The following is a 15,990-nucleotide window of genomic DNA, read 5'->3' on the forward strand; positions in this document are numbered from 1 at the left end:
TGGGAGAGAACATTGTCGTTTTCGAATAGATGAGATCAGGGGCTATTTTGTCTTCCGTTAGAGTTGACGGAGTAAAGGACCTAAGTGACTAACAGAGTTAATTGTTAGGTACTAATCGACTAATTAATTTTAGTTGGGGACTAAAATGTGTGGTCTAAAATTTTTTGAGGATCAAAATGGGTATATACTCAAATATTTATTAACCAAAACTACTTGTATTTTCAAAGAATTATACTACGTGTACATCAAAATCAGTCACCAATATAAAATATATCCTGAAATATAAATACACATTAAAAATAAATTAAATCACACATATATTTATACAAAAAATGTATTGGTGACTGATTTTAATAGCTGATTTTGATATACAAATAACATTTTTTATTTCGAAAACTATATTTTCTCTCACTCTAACTTCCGCACCGTGACTAATCACGGTCATTATCCTTCTTTTTCTCGATTGTTCTTATTTCTTCTTCTTTTTAATGACATATATTTTTTCTTTTTGTTCTTATTTGTCTTTTTAATTAAAAAGGAGAAACTGAAAAAAAAAAATCACAAGGAAAAAATGACAAGGAGAAACTGAAAAAAAAATAGAACAAGGAAAACTGGAAAACAGAAAAAAATGTGAAAGTAAATATAGAGATTTGTAGAGTTAAAAACAAAAATATGTGAAATTATTGAATACATAATAGTTACCTGTACAAAATAAAAAACACAGATTTTTAGCTAAATTCACATAATTTTTTGCAATACAAACACAAAAGAATAGATGCAATGATGTATATGAAGTTATGAACATGCTCTTGCTTATAGTAGTATATACCTCATCATCCGTTAATGAATCAAGTACCTAGCGCAATTCTTGTTTTTATTTTATGCAAAGGGATATGCATCGTGTTGAAGACGTGTATTATTTTGTGATTTGCATGTGTGTATGTGTTTTCTAAGTGTTGGTATTAGTAGGGTGAATGAAATGAAGTGCTTGTACAGTGTAAATAAACGAGATGATATACAGTGCAAATTCATGAAGAAAAAGATGAAGTGTGAGGTAGTATAAAATAAGAATAAAAATGTTAAGTGAGGAACCAACAATTCACATTAGAAGTTATTAGAGTCAAAACCCATAGTCAATTTCATTGACTCTCAAAACTATTTTTAATAATATTTATATTATTTTTACTATATATTTTTTTATTTTTATGATATAAAAAATAAGTTTGGTTTATACTAACATCAGTACTGGATGAATGACAGTATCTTAAAATTTATTTGTGGTTACGTGGATAAACACATAAAACGCATTCAAAAATCGAACCGTTCTTTTTTTTTTTATTGTCATCTTCTTATAAATGTGGATTATAGTATTAATTGTGATTATAGTAATTTAGTTATAAAAATGATAAAAGTAAAAGGGAAAAAAATAACATAACAACACATAAAAAAAGTGTCAAGAACTCAATAGTTCAGAATCTTGAAGTGCAAAGAAACAAAATATGGAAGAGAAGAAGCAGAGAAGAATGAAGAGTGAATTATATATTCTGATTAGATGTGAATATAGAGCATGTACATAGAGAATGAGAGCTTAGCTTCTTATATCAAACTTCTCAAATCAAACTTCTCAATAGAACTTACTGCAATAGAGTTTAACTATCTGTTACATCTTGCATATTGCCAACTACTGTAATTCCATTTATATCGTATTTTAAAAAAATAAAATTTAATTTTAGTCAAAGAATAAAAATAGAATAAAATAAAATATTTGTAACAAAAATAACTTAGAACATTTTAAATATTAGAAATGAAACTATAATTTAACACAAATGTTAAGAAATACAATAGTATTTTACTTAGAAAATGATAAATCTAAAAAATTTTAATAGTAAAGATAAATTAAAATATATATAATATGACAATAATTTATTTATTATTATAAAATATGATTCAATTTTAAATAATTTAACTAATAAATTAAAATATTAAAATAATTATTTAGAAAATAGCATATAATTTAGAATTTTGTTTTCTAAATTTTATATTTAAAAGAAATAATTTTTTTATTATCAATATAATTAAATATTTTTTTTTATATATGTCACTAAACAAAAAATTCATCTTCTATATATAATTATAAAATTGACTCTATAATATTTATAATCAAATATTATATACCAACTTTTACACATTGTTTAGATATATGATGGAAAATAAAAGAAAAGAAAACGGAAGAAAAGAAAATGAGAAAAAAGAAAATAAAAAAATAAATAAATTTATTTGTGTGTTGTTTAGATTAAGAGAAAATGAATAGAAAAAAAAAATTTATTTGGATGGAAGAAAAAGTAAGAGAAGAAAAAATTATAATAAAATAAAATTACATTAATATCCTTATGACTTTATCTGTATTATATATAAATTATAATTTATTAATATATTTAAATTATTTTTTTCAAAAAAAATAATCATCCAAATTAATTTTCAAAATTTTAATATATTATCTTTATTAACAAAAAATATTTTTTTAAAACTAAAGAATAAGAGAGATGTATTTTGAGATTTCAAAAAGAATAAATTTAAAAATTTTATTATCTCTATTAAATAAAGGATAAAATTAATTTTGGCATGTTGACATCTTTTTTATCCCTTTTCATTTCATATATGAAGAAAAAAATAATTAGATGGACTTCACATCACTTTTTCTTTTCATTTTTTTCTTAAATAAAAAAAATTAATTTTTTATTTATTTATTTTTTCTACATTTTTTTTCCACTCATATTCTTTCAAACTACTAAACAATGTGTTAGCCTGGGCTGACGTTATAGTCGGCCTAAAAATACCCCTCTAAAAGACACGTTAGACCATAAAAAAAAAAAAAACAATTTTGTTTGGATCGTTGCAAGTAAACCCGTCCGTGACCGTAGAAAAAAGCGTGGAGAGTTCGGTAGAGACTGGGCTTCAAGTGGTGCAGGTTGCCTATTATGGGATGTGTCGGTGGACATTGTGGGAGGTTCTTATTATTGAGGCTTGTGCTTCTCTTCATGAGACTGATAAGAATTAATCTCTACATATAAATAAATTTACTATACAAATTTTACAAGTTCTTTAATTGATATTACGCTCAAATACGTTTATTATACATGTATATTTCACGCACCTCTAACAAATTTTTAACTCAATCAATGCGCGAATATATAATTTCCTTTTTTTTAAAAGATTTCATTTTCTTTTTCGAATTTTTTATCTTCTCTCTTCGATCTCTTTCGTGAGTTTCTCTCTACCTTCTCCTTCGTCGTTTATGTGCATTTCTTTCTACTTTCTCCTTCTTCATTTACGTGTTTTCCTCTCTCTGTTCTCTTTTCTTGTTATTCTCTATTTCTATTGTTTTTTGACATCAAGCTCTAAAATCGTTTTTGAAGATAATGGATGATTCAACTTCAAATTGTCAGATGAACCAAAGCGGAGTGGATTTTGAAACTGAATCCAATGAAGTTCCAGAGGTGTGATTTAGTTTTAGTTAGTAATTGAATCTGAATGTAAATCCAGTTAGTAGGTTTTTATTGTGTAGCTAAATAATATGTGAATTTTGCCTTGTGAAATTTGCTGTTAATTCTTCCTTGTTTGAATTGAATCTAATGTACTAGTTCTGATTATAATTAATATAAATTTGTCCATTTTACATAAGATGTTCGAGTGTAAATCAGGAATATTTGGGTGTATTTACAGTTTATGACTTTTTATCTATAATTCTATATTGTTAAAATTAGTTTCAAAATAACATATATTATTTATTAAAACAACAATTTACTTTAAATATTTTATACAATTGAAAAAGACATTAAAAATATTTAGTAACATTAGTTTGTACTTTAATATTAATAAAATATAAAAATATGATTATAATTTTTTACAAAAAACTTTATATTTAATATATATATCATGTATGTCTTCTTGTCTTAAAAAAAATTGAAATTAGATTGTTTGTGTGCCTTATTTTATATTTCTTATTCGTCAATATCCATGCTTCGTAAATTTTACTTAATTAGTATGGGAATAATTGATTAATATTAAAAATAATAAATATGTAACTATAAATATTATATTAATTATATATATATAATTATTAATATTAATATTAAATTAAATTAAATAATTTTATTTTATTGTCATTTTGATATTATATTTAAATTAAATAACATTTTGTATTTATAACATACCAAAAGCTAATCCTTAAACAATAATACATTAACTAAAATTTGTTTGGTAACACCAAATAGAATCAAACTAGCAATGCAAAAGGAAAATAATTAACTAAAACCGGATGAGACTATTTGTGTGCAAGAAAATTGTATGGCGAGCAACATCATCTATCTTTAACACTATGCACTCTCCTTTATTCACATTGTAAGCCACAACCACATTCCTAACACCAACATACACACTTAGCACCAAAACTTCTAAATCCAACCAAGTTAGAGGAACACAAAAATTTCCTCTTAATAATGAAATTTCACTAGAGAATCTTATACTCTTGATCAAAATCCATTCATTTATATGCAAATCATTGAGCTTCCAAACCTTCATTTCCACATCCTTACCACAATTCATACAACAAATTTCCTTCCCCATCTGCACAAGTGTCCAGTACTGGCCATGACATTCTCCAGGAACCTTTAAATGATAAGCAGTTTCATGACAGAGATCCATGGCGAAAACGGAGGGGTCCGTAATCCAAGACGAGTTAGTCCAGTAAACAACACCATTAACAGATAAAGATTGAACAAATGATAAATATGATGCAGGGTCACATTCTTTGGGTGCATTGTTACTGATTTTCCTCCAATGCATTTCCTTGCCTAATGTTAGAACATACCATTTATACATTCCAATTAATGAGTCTCTTCCAAGTCTAATAACTTTGATCTCACCAGTGGATGAAACTCTTGCAATGTTGCTGCAATGGCTACTAATCATGCATGTTGATTTGAGACTTGGGAGTTTCAATATCTGCATTGTCACAGGGTTTGCAACATAAAAATCCATAACAGAACCTGATGATTTGTTGAACAATAACACACCATCTGAACTGCCACTTATCCTTCCATGAAATTTGGCACCTAAATCTGTTTCTTCAAGTTTCAAGTCCCTTGCATTAATGGATTGCACCTTGTTAGCGTCTTGGATGAGGAATTCACACTCAGAGAGATGAGTGAGTAGGTGTGAGTTGATGAAACATTGTGATTCTGATATTTCACCCCATTTTCTGCTAACATGGCTTGCAGAATTGTGCAGAAACTGCGCCGGCAGCCGCAGAAGAATGCCGGCCACTACGTCGTTGGGAAGAGAATCAAGAGATGATGAATCCTCTCCACTTTCAGAACAAGAAGAAGCTATTGCTGAGATTCTACTTTGAGCCATGTCCTCTCAAACAAATGTGCTTGAAGCCTTTAAAAGTATTAACAATTAATAATGAATACACTTAATTATTAATTCTCACCCTGAAAATAAACTCAAGAATTAAGATATAGCATCAACTAGTTCAAGTTTTCTTGATTTTCTGGCAAGAGTTCTAACTATATATATATATATATATGTGTGTGTGTGTGTGTGTGTGTGTGTGTGTGATTTGCTACAATGCACAGAACATACAACAAAAACCATGGCTACAAGTAACTCGGAGAATCCTTTTGACTTTCCTACTTTTGTTCCTTTACCTTCTTTACTCACTCTTAAAGCAGTGAGAATCTGACACAAGCTAAGAATGAGGGTACATGTTCAAAGTATGCTTCTAAATATAATCAAACGTTGAACATGTTAATGTATTTTCCTCCAAGTCAAGTAATAATAATTTCTTTGCCCTTCTAGCACGTTCCTAGTTGCATTGGAATATATATTGAGTATGAAATCAAGCGTATTACTATTGATGAATACAGAATATATTCTGCAGCCACCTAAAGTCAAATCATCAATTGAATCTAAAACATACTTTTATTTAACGATAAGCGAGATAATCAATATTACTGTTGTAATAATTATCTATTGAGAGTTCTTACACTTCTACTTACCAAATGCATATACAAATAGATGATGTATTACATATAAATAGTTACATTCTGCTATTGAGGCTGTTCGGTTGTCAGGTACCGGATAATTCGGGTGGATGTTTGAGGGAGGTGAGAACTCTTCAATCGTGGCCGAGCTGGGTTCGGATCTGCCGGGTAGCCGAGCTCTTGCTACGGGAGGAAAGAGGGGGGGCCACCTGCAAAGACACTCCGACGCCCTAGTCAATTAGTGTGCAGGTGGAGAAATGGTTAGGTGGAAAAGTGTGTCGTACCTTGGGGGAAGGGCAGGTCCTTCCCCATTTATACCGTGTCAGAGGTGGGCCCTTCAAGGACAGGCCCACCTTCCTCGAAGCCTCCTCACAGCTGCAGTGGAGAGCTGCCAGGGACGCGTGTCCGGGTCGTGTAGTGAGCCGTATGTGCCCGACCGTTCGGGTCGGGTCATCACTGGGTCGGGTTGACCCGCAAATGGCATGGGCCAGGCCGTAACAGTGCCCCCACGCGCCAGTGGTAGTCGTGGGAGCTATCAATGGCGTGTTAATTCACGTTTCGTTCATCCTCGTCAGGTCGGCCGCTCGTGGGAGGGACGTGCCCCCTATGCGCGCGTCTCTTGGTTGCCCAAACAACCGTTTCGTCGCCTCGTTTTTCGCGCTGGGCATTGAATGCTCATAATGGGGCGAAAAATCCTGTTTGCAAAGACTATTTTGTCCCCAGGTTTTTTGCGCTTTCTGGGAAGTAGTTTTAAACAGTCAGTTTCATTTCTTTATCTTTTACACTTCTGCATACTTCCGTTTCTTCTATTTTCCTGCTCTCTTCTTCAAAAAGTTTCAAAGCGTTGTTGCAGTGCCCTCGTGCATCCTCTCTTCATCCTTTTTAGCTCTTACAACCAATTCAGGTAGTTCTTGAATCCTTCTCTTTTTTGCTTCGTTCTTACATGCTTGTTGTTTGTACTTGTTTATCATTTTTGATGTCCTGCTTGGTTTTTGTTGTGATGTGGCCTTTCGATGCTGGTTAGATGTGTTAGGGGAGGGGTACCATTCCAGGATAGGTTTTGTTTGGGGCTTTTACGTTTTTAACTGTGTTTAGTCTTAGTTGGGGAGTAGTGGGGGTAGTATCTATAATCGTCCCGAGCACCCGACCTCTTAGACTGACTGGATGGTCCCCCCATGTAGGTATGGCTCGCACGACCTCCCGGGCTTCCCCTTCTCCCGCGGCGTACGATCCCTACGCCTGGGTCGTTTCTGACGTAAAGGACTCTCCTAACCAAATGGGCGAGGAGGAGCTCACCGAGTTCCGTCAAGCCGAGTACTTGTGCGGAGGGACCGATGAGGAAGCCAATTATGACGTCTTCGTCCCAGCTCCTCATGAGCGCTTGTACGAGCTCAATTTCAACGCTCCCCGAGTTGTCGATTGGATTTGGTTCTATAAATCCATGTTTACTCAAGTTGGGGTTCGTATTCCATTTTCCACCTTCCAAATGGCGCTTCTAGATTGGGTTTCCGTGGCACCGTCGCAGTTGCATCCGAACAGCTGGGCTTCAATCCGCTGTTTTGAGATGGTTTGTGAATACCTTGAGCTGCCGATGTTTGTAGATGTTTTTCTTTTCTTTTTCAATCTTACAAATCCTTCGAAGGAGGGGAAACATAAGAAGGGGTTCATGTCCTTCCGGTCAGCCCAAGGTCGGAGGATTTTTGGTTTGTTTGAGGACTCCTATCACGGTTTTAAGGATAAATACTTCAAGGTCCACCCTGTTAAAGGTCGTCATCCCTTTTGGTTGTCGTTGGAAGGGGTACGCCTTATCTCGACTTATTGGAGCTTCGGAGCAGGGTCCAATGCCTTTGTTAAAGTATCCTATAAGGGCATGTCTGCGGTGGACAGGAGGATCGCCGATGTGTTGCTGGCAGTCTTTGGGAGGAATCACGTGAATCCTTACCTCCACATAGGTGACCGGGAGGCCGGTCGTAACTATATTTGTGAGAAGTCTTTGCTTGTTTGTCTTTTAGATTCTTGCTTTTCCTAATAACTCATTGTGACTAACCGACTTCTTTTTCTTTTTACAGTGGGAATGTCTGCCGAGATAACGGGTCTCCCTAACTTGTTCCAAACTTTCCTGTGTGCAAGTGACGACGAGGGAGGTAATGAAAAATCTGCTGCTGAGAAATCTACTGCTGAGAAATCTGCTGCTCCCCCAGAGGACAAGGCCGCTTCCGAGCAAGGCGCTGTGGTCGGCGAGACCGGCACCCCGGCTCAGGGTGCCTCGATTGAAGGTGACAAGGTGGTTCACCCTTCCCCCTTCCACGAGGTGGTCGGCACTGGGGGTTCGACATCTAACCCTGATGCGGATGACGAGGTTGAGGAGGTTCCTAGCCTCAAAAGGAAGAGGAAGACGTCCTCCAGTCCCGAGGGGGCTCTTACTGTTATGGAGAGGAATTTCGACGCCGGGAACTTTATAGATTCTCAGCTGATTCCTGGTACCGAGGAGCATTTTCATAAGTCATCCCTTGCCGGGCAAGCGAGGTGGATGTACCGCACCCTCTTGCGCGGCGCAGTGATAGCTCGGAAAGCCGAGTTCGAACTGTCCGAGATGGAGTCCCTTCGTAGGAGGTTGGAATCTGCTGGGAAGGCTAATAATGAGCTTAAAAGTGAAGTTGAAACTCTCCGGGAGCAGCTGACTCAATCTAATGAGAAGCTTGACGCCGCCGAGAAGAAAGCTACTGCTGCCGAGAAGAAGGCCACCACCGCTGAGAAGAGGTTGGAAGAGTCAGACGCCACGGTTTCACGTCTTGTCGAGCGCGAAATGACTTTAGAGAGTCAGGTCGGCGCGGCACAGAAACGGGTGGCCGAGATGGAGAAGGAGAAGCAAGCTGCGGAGGCTGAACTGGCAGTGTTAAAAACAAAGTATAAAGACGTTGTCAAGCAGGGGAAGGGGGCGATCCTGGCGACCGAGGAGGCCCTTAAAGCTCAGGTCAAAATTGTTGTTCCTGATTTCGATACGTCGGCGATTGGCGTCTTCAAGGTGATCAAAGATGGCAAAATTGTTGACGTTCCTAGGAAATGAATCCTCTTCTTCTGTGTAAAACTTTTGGTTTAGCCGTTTCGTTTTGGCTTTTGTGAACAATTGACTTTTTGGGTCGTTTGCCCGCTTTACCGTAGTTAATACTTTCTTATTTGCTTGGTTGTGTTATCGTTTTGATTAACCGTTATTGGTTTGTAGTCTTCGTTCGTTCTGACGTATTGACGATATTCCGACTGAGCCGGGTTGTGGCTTTTTAGTGTAGCCGTTTGCTATTGCGGTAGTTGACGGGCTCCCGGGGTGATCAGTCCCGGGGCCGCGCCTCATTGTCGGGTTGCGATGAATTCGCCTGCGTAGTGGGTTGTCCAAAAAAGGCGAACAAAACAAAAGAGAGAAAATTTGCACAAGTATATCTTATTCGGTAATTGCATAAAAGGTCCATTGGACATAACGAAAAGTACAAATCCGCGAATTAACTACTTAGCTCGATTGGTCGGTATGTCGCCTCATGCACTAGGAGTAGAATCTTCTCAAGTTGTTCGCGTTCCATGTTCTTGGAACTTCCTTGCCATTGAGTCTTTCTAACTTGAAAGCGCCTTTGCCCATCACTTTTTTGATTCTGTAGGGAACCTTCCCAGTTTGCCGCCAGCTTGCCTACTCCAGGGGTCGGTAAGCCGATGTCGTTGCGCCTTAGGACGAGATCGTTCGGTTCAAACTCCCTTTTAAGCACTTTGGTGTTGTAGCGCATGGCCATTCTTTGTTTCAGCGCTGTTTTCGTCAAATGGGCCATTTCTCTGGCTTCATCTATTAGGTCCTTCTCCACGACTTCCTCCACTCCTTTCAAAAGTAGCCAGGGGCTCGGTTCCCCGATCTCCACGGGTATTACCGCATCTAACCCGTATGTCAGTCGGAAAGGAGTCTCCTTAGTGGAGGATTGTTCGGTTGTTCGGTAAGACCAAAGGACCGAGGCTAGCTCGTCGGCCCAAGCACCTTTTTTATTATCCAATCGCTTCTTGAGCCCTAGAAGGATAATCTTGTTCACGGACTCCACCTGTCCGTTTGTCTGGGGGTGCTCTACCGAGGAGAACTTCTGTCTTATGCCCAGGCCGGTGAGGAATTCCGTGAACTTCTTGTCGGTAAACTGTGTGCCGTTGTCCGAGATAACCACTTCTGGAATCCCGAATCGCGTTATCACCTGCCTCCACATGAATTTCTTGCAATTGGATGAGGATATGCTGGCTAGCGGCTCGGCCTCTATCCATTTGGTGTAGTAATCGATGGCGACTATGAGATACTTGACTTGCCCGGGACCGACTGGGAAGGGCCCCAAGAGGTCGACTCCCCATTGCGAGAATGGTCGGGAGGACGTTAACAGGCTTAACTCAGAGGCTGGTGCCCTGTGGAAATTGGCGTTCTCTTGACACTTGACACATTTTCTGACGAATTCTTTAGAGTCTGCCATCATTGACGGCCAGTAGTATCCAGCTCGGATTAACTTTCTTCCTAAGGCTTTGCCTCCTATGTGGTGTCCGCAGTAGCCTTCATGGACTTCCCTGAGGACGTAGTCCGTCTGGTCGGGGTGTAAGCACTTCAGTAGGGGCTGGTTGAGCCCTTTCTTGAATAGCTGTCCTTGAATGACCGCGTATTTGGCTGCTTCCTTTCTCAGTTTCGCGGCATCCTTTTCATCGTCGGGGAGTTTGCCATTTTCTAGAAAGTTGGTGATGGGGTCTAGCCATGAAGAGCCCAGCCTTGACAGATGCAGGGTGACCGCTGGCTCCCTCGTCATGCCTTGGATGAGAGACCGGTTGCCTTCTCCCGGTTTGGTGCTGGCCAATTTTGATAGGAGATCCGCCCGTGTGTTCCTCTCTCTGGGCACGTGGTGGATCGTGACCTCCTCAAACCTTTGGCTTAAGTTCTTGACTTTTTCCAAGTACTTTTGTAATAATGAGTCTCTGGCCTGATAACTCCCGTTTACCTGGGAGGTAACGACCTGCGAATCGCTGCATATTTCCAGCCTTGTTGCTCCGACTTCCGCTGCTAGGGTTAAGCCCCCTATGAGGGCTTCGTATTCTGCCTGGTTGTTCGAAACGGGGAATTCGAACCTGATCGACTGCTCGTATACGACTCCGACCAGGCTTTCCAGAAAGATCCCGGCGCCCCCGGACGTCTGGTTGGAGGCTCCGTCCATGTGGAGCTTCCACCGTGTGCTCGTTTCTTCGGTTGGATCTCCCGTTACTTCTACTAGAAAATCTGTCATCGCCTGCGCCTTGATGGCCTGCTGGGGTTCGTATCGTATGTCGTATTGGGAAAGCTCAATGGACCAGGTCATCATCCTTCCCGCCAAATCAAGTTTTTGGAGTACTTGTCGGATTCCTTGGTCCGTTCTTACGACAACCTGGTGACCTTGGAAGTATTGTTTTAACCTCCGTGAGGAGGTCAAGAGTGCTAGAGCTAGCTTTTCTAGTTTGCTGTACCTTAATTCTGCCCCTTGCAGGGCTCTGCTCACGAAATAGACTGGTTGTTGAGCCCTCCCTTCTTCTCGCACTAGAACTGCGGCCAGGGCTTCTCCTGTTATGGCGAGGTATAGATATAATGGCTCCCCGTCCTTTGGCTTCCCGAGCACAGGGGGTGCCGCCAGGATTTCCTTGAAGTGCCGAAAGGCTTCCTCGCATGCGGGTGTCCATTCGAACGCTATCCCTTTCTTCATGAGGTTAAAGAAGGGTAGGGCCTTTGTTGCCGACGCTCCGAGAAACCGGGATAACGAGGTCAGTCGCCCTGCCAACCTTTGGACGTCCTTGATACAACCTGGGCTCTTCATTTGGAGTATCGCTTGGCATTTCTCCGGGTTGGCTTCTACCCCTCTCTGAGTTATCATGAACCCTAGGAACTTTCCAGCTTCCATGGCGAAGGCACATTTGAGGGGATTCAGCCTCATGCCGTGTTGTTGGAGCGAGGCGAATACATTTGCCAGGTCATTCAGGAGGTCGTCGGGTCGCGTTGTTTTCGTGAGGATGTCGTCCACATAAACTTCCACTGTCTTGCCTATGAGGTCGCGGAATATCTTGTTCATCAGCCTTTGGTATGTTGCCCCTGCGTTTTTTAGGCCGAATGGCATCACCTTATAACAGAAGGTTCCCCCCGGCGTTATGAACGCCGTCTTGTCTTCGTCTGGACGGTGCATCGGTATCTGGTTGTAGCCGGAGTAGGCGTCCATGAAGCTCAGATAACGGTAGCCCGCCGCAGCATCGACGAGCGCGGCTATGTTAGGGAGGGGGAAACAATCCTTAGGGCATGCCTTGTTGAGGTCAGAGTAGTCTACGCACATTCTCCATTTGCCGTTGTGCTTTTTTACTAGAATTACATTCGAGAGCCATGTCGAGTAGTCTACTTCTCGTATGAAGCCTGCTTCTAGGAGGCTGGCCGTTTGCCTGGCCACCTCCTCCGCCCTCTCCCGCGACATCTTTCTCCTCCGTTGGGCTACCAGACGTGCTTCCGACTTTACGGCCAGGTGGTGTGACATAATTTTGGGGTCTATGCCCGGCATGTCGGCCGGTGTCCAGGCAAACAAATCCCTATTGGCCCTTATCATTTCGACCAAGGGCTCCTTCAGCTCATGCGGGAGATTCTTGTTGATGAACGTGAATTTCTCCTTCGTGTCACCGATCATGAATTTTTCCAGGTCCCCTTCTGGTTCCGGTCTGGGTTTGTCGTCTACTCTGGCGTCGAGGTTAGCTAGAAACACGCCGGACGCCTCTTTGGATTTATTCCTTAGGGAGAGGCTGGCATTGTCGCAAGCGACTGCCGTCTCAAGGTCTCCTCTTATGGACCCTATAGATCCGTCATCGGTAACGAACTTCATGACCAGAAGCTTCGTGTTGATTATCGCTTCAACATCGTTAATCGTTTTCCTCCCCAAGATGATATTGTAGGCGGTGGAATCTCGGAGGATCACGAACTCAGCCATCGCCGATCTCCGGCTTTGAGTCTATCCCATTGAGATCGGCAGGGATATTACTCCATCAGGTTTGATGAAGTGGTCGCCCAATCCAATGACCCCGTGCTGGTGAGTCGTCAGGTCAGCGTCCTTTAATCCCAGTGCGTCAAATACGTTGCGGAACATGATGTTCGAGTCAGCCCCCGTGTCGACAAGGATTCGTTTGACGAGGCCGGTTCCCACTCTGGCCGTGATGACCATGGGTGGGTTTTCTGGGGCGTCGTCGAACCACTGGTCTTCCGGGCCGAAAGAAATGGAGGGGGGCTTTTTAGAATTTCGCACCACTGAGGAGGAGACCGCCAAGACCTTAGCATCTTTTTTGTGTGCCGATCGCGACCTTGGCGCGGCGTTTTTGGCCGTCACCACGTTTATCACGGTGAGGCCGTGATCTCTGTCTTCTGGCTCTTGTCGCCTCTTTGCCGAACGGGTTTTGCCTTCTTCGTCTTGGTCGCGATAACGCCTCCGCGGCTCCCTAATAAGATGGGAGAATTCTGCTAGCTTACCTTCCCTTATCGCTTGTTCTAGTGCATCCTTCAGGTCGAAGCAATCCTGTGTTTGGTGACCATAGCCTTTGTGATAGTCACAATAGAAGTTCTTATTTCTTCCTGTACGGTCCTTGAGTGGTCGGGGCTTCGGCAGGATTCCTTTCTCGGCTATTTGCTGATAAACTTCCACGATGGGAAGAGTGAGCGGAGTGTAGTTGGTGAATTTCCCGACCCGGGGGAATGGCCTGGGTGCCTTGCTTGGCGCTCCTTCCCTGGCTTGTTCCTTTATTCTTTCTCCGTTACCTTGTTGCCGAGGTTGGCTGTAGCTGGACTGCCGTTTATTGGCAGCCACGACTTGGCTGACTTCCTCTTCGTTTATATACTCCTTGGCTACCGTTTGGATCTCGTGCATCGTCCAAACTGGTTTCGTGGTAAGGTGTTTTCGAAAGTTCTCGTTGAGGAGGCCGTTCGTCAAGCAAAGGCTGGCCACCAAATCGGTTAGGCCGTCGATTTCCAAGCACTCGTCGTTGAACCGGTCCAGGTATTTTCTGGTCGGCTCTCCTTGTCTCTGGGTTATCCCCAGAAGGTTGATCGGGTGCTTTGCCTTTGCTATTCGTGTTGTAAACTGGGCCAGGAAGGCACGGCTGATGTCCGAGAACCCGTAGATTGACCCTTGCGGGAGGCTGTTAAACCATCTGATCGCGGGTCCTGCCAGGGTTACCGGGAAGGCTCGGCACCTCACCTCGTCCCCTACTCCCTCCAGATTCATCCTTACTTCGAAGGCCGTGAGGTGTTCCAGAGGGTCTTGAGTTCCATCGTACCTCATGTCTGTTGGTTTGTCGAAGTGCTTCGGCAGCCGGACTTCAAGGATGGATCGGTGGAATGGGGTGGCACCCATTATCACGGGTTGTCGTGTCCTCTCGGACCTCTCTCCCCCATCATCGCGATCTCGTCTCGTGCGGCGCGTTTTCTTGCCTCGGGAGTAAATGATTGTATCATTTCGTCTTCTCGGGATGGGTGATTCTTCACGGGTACTCTCCGCTTCCGTTCGGGATGCGGAGGCGCGTCGCACATGGCTTCGGTGGGAGTCTCTCTCTTGGCTTTCAGGAGATGGGGTGTAGCTGGGGTCAGTGGTTTGTCGGTCGCGCTCCTGGTCGGCCAGCTGCCGTTCCAGGTTTTGGACCCTGTGGCGCAGCTCCTGCATTATTATGGCGCTGTCGCCGCCCGTTCCCCCGAAGGGTCGCGTCCTTGTGTGTGGTTCAGCGCGTTGTCGGGGGGACCTTCGCCGTCCTCTTAGTGAGGCGACAGAGGCCGCCCCCTCTACTCCGGCTCCTCGGCCTTCTTCTCCGGGGCCCAGCACAACATCCATTTAGGGAGTTCCCCACAGACGGCGCCAATGTTCGGTTGTCGGGTACTAGACAATTCGGGTGGATGTTTGAGGGAGGTGAGAACTCTTCAATCGTGGCCGAGCTGGGTTCGGATCTGCCGGGTAGCCGAGCTCTTGCTGCGGGAGGAAAGAGGGGGGCCACCTGCAAAGACACTCCGACGCCCTAGTCAATCAGTGTGCAGGTGGAGAAATGTTTAGGTGGAAAAGTGTGTCGTACCTTGGGGAAAAGGCAGGTCCTTCCCCATTTATACCGTGTCAGAGGTGGGCCCTTCAAGGACAGACCCACCTTCCTCGAAGCTTCCTCACAGTTGCAGTGGAGAGCTGCCAGAGACGCGTGTCCGGATCGTATAGTGAGCCGTATGTGCCCGACCGTTCGGGTCGGGTCATCACTGGGTCGGGTTGACCCGCAAATGGCCTGGGTCAGGCCGTAACAGAGGCATAAATTTTTGGACAGTAACTAAAGCTCAGAATTAGTACCTGCTTAAGAATGTTAATTTTTGTTTTGGAAGCAATTCAAGATTTATAAAGAAAACAAATGCAATTAGAATGTTGCTTTGCTTCACATGTTGGTGCTTTAAGATGTACTTTAAGGAAAAAAGGAGGTTAGTGAGATTCTGATGAGAGCAAAATTTGGCAGCTATATATATTAAAAGGTAAAGAATTAGCATAATCATATAATATTAGAGCATCAAGCCTTCAATAACGTAGAACCTTCATCATCAAGTAATAATAGTGGGGGTGTAAAAGGCAACGTCTAAAAATTCACATTTCAGCAAAATATATATTAAAGAAATGCAGTTGCATGCACTTAAATGACTTGGAAAGTGAAATTAAACGACTACAAAGATTTGTGTGCTCCACTTCTACAGTTCTACCAATAGTCTATCAAATAAAATATGTTATTTCTTGTTAGTTATTAATTAGCACTGCTTTTTACGAAGTAACACGGAAATTTCTGAAAAATTAGGAAAAAATAAAAAATAAAAAACTAAGATTCTATACGTACGAAACATAAAACAATACATGAAGAAAGAAAATGTTCCTAATTTATATAA

At 41.8% G+C, this 15,990-nt stretch overlaps 2 protein-coding genes across 2 annotated transcripts; both read right to left on the minus strand.

Moving 5' to 3' along the window:
- Window positions 1-4,308: 4,308 nt before the first annotated feature.
- LOC130967283 (putative F-box/kelch-repeat protein At1g12870) lies at window positions 4,309-5,781 on the minus strand. Its single transcript, XM_057892100.1, has 2 exons — window positions 5,712-5,781; window positions 4,309-5,442 (listed from the first exon to the last, which is right to left on the minus strand). The coding sequence occupies exon 2, from the start codon at window positions 5,413-5,415 to the stop codon at window positions 4,309-4,311; it is 1,107 nt and encodes a 368-aa protein (XP_057748083.1). The 5' UTR covers window positions 5,416-5,442; window positions 5,712-5,781.
- A 7,273-nt stretch (window positions 5,782-13,054) lies between these two features.
- On the minus strand, window positions 13,055-14,917 carry LOC130967285 (uncharacterized). The gene has a single exon (XM_057892101.1). It carries the CDS (start codon window positions 14,915-14,917, stop codon window positions 13,055-13,057), a length of 1,863 nt encoding a protein of 620 aa, XP_057748084.1.
- Between the last annotated feature and the right edge of the window lie 1,073 nt (window positions 14,918-15,990).

The sequence above is a fragment of the Arachis stenosperma genome, chromosome 3, assembly GCF_014773155.1.
Source record: "Arachis stenosperma cultivar V10309 chromosome 3, arast.V10309.gnm1.PFL2, whole genome shotgun sequence".
NCBI lineage: Eukaryota > Viridiplantae > Streptophyta > Magnoliopsida > Fabales > Fabaceae > Arachis > Arachis stenosperma.

Excerpts from the sequence above, each read along its gene's own strand:
- LOC130967285 (XM_057892101.1), bottom strand. The coding sequence starts at position 14,917 with ATGGATGTTGTGCTGGGCCCCGGAGAAGAAGGCCGAGGAGCCGGAGTA.
- LOC130967283 (XM_057892100.1), bottom strand. The coding sequence starts at position 5,415 with ATGGCTCAAAGTAGAATCTCAGCAATAGCTTCTTCTTGTTCTGAAAGT.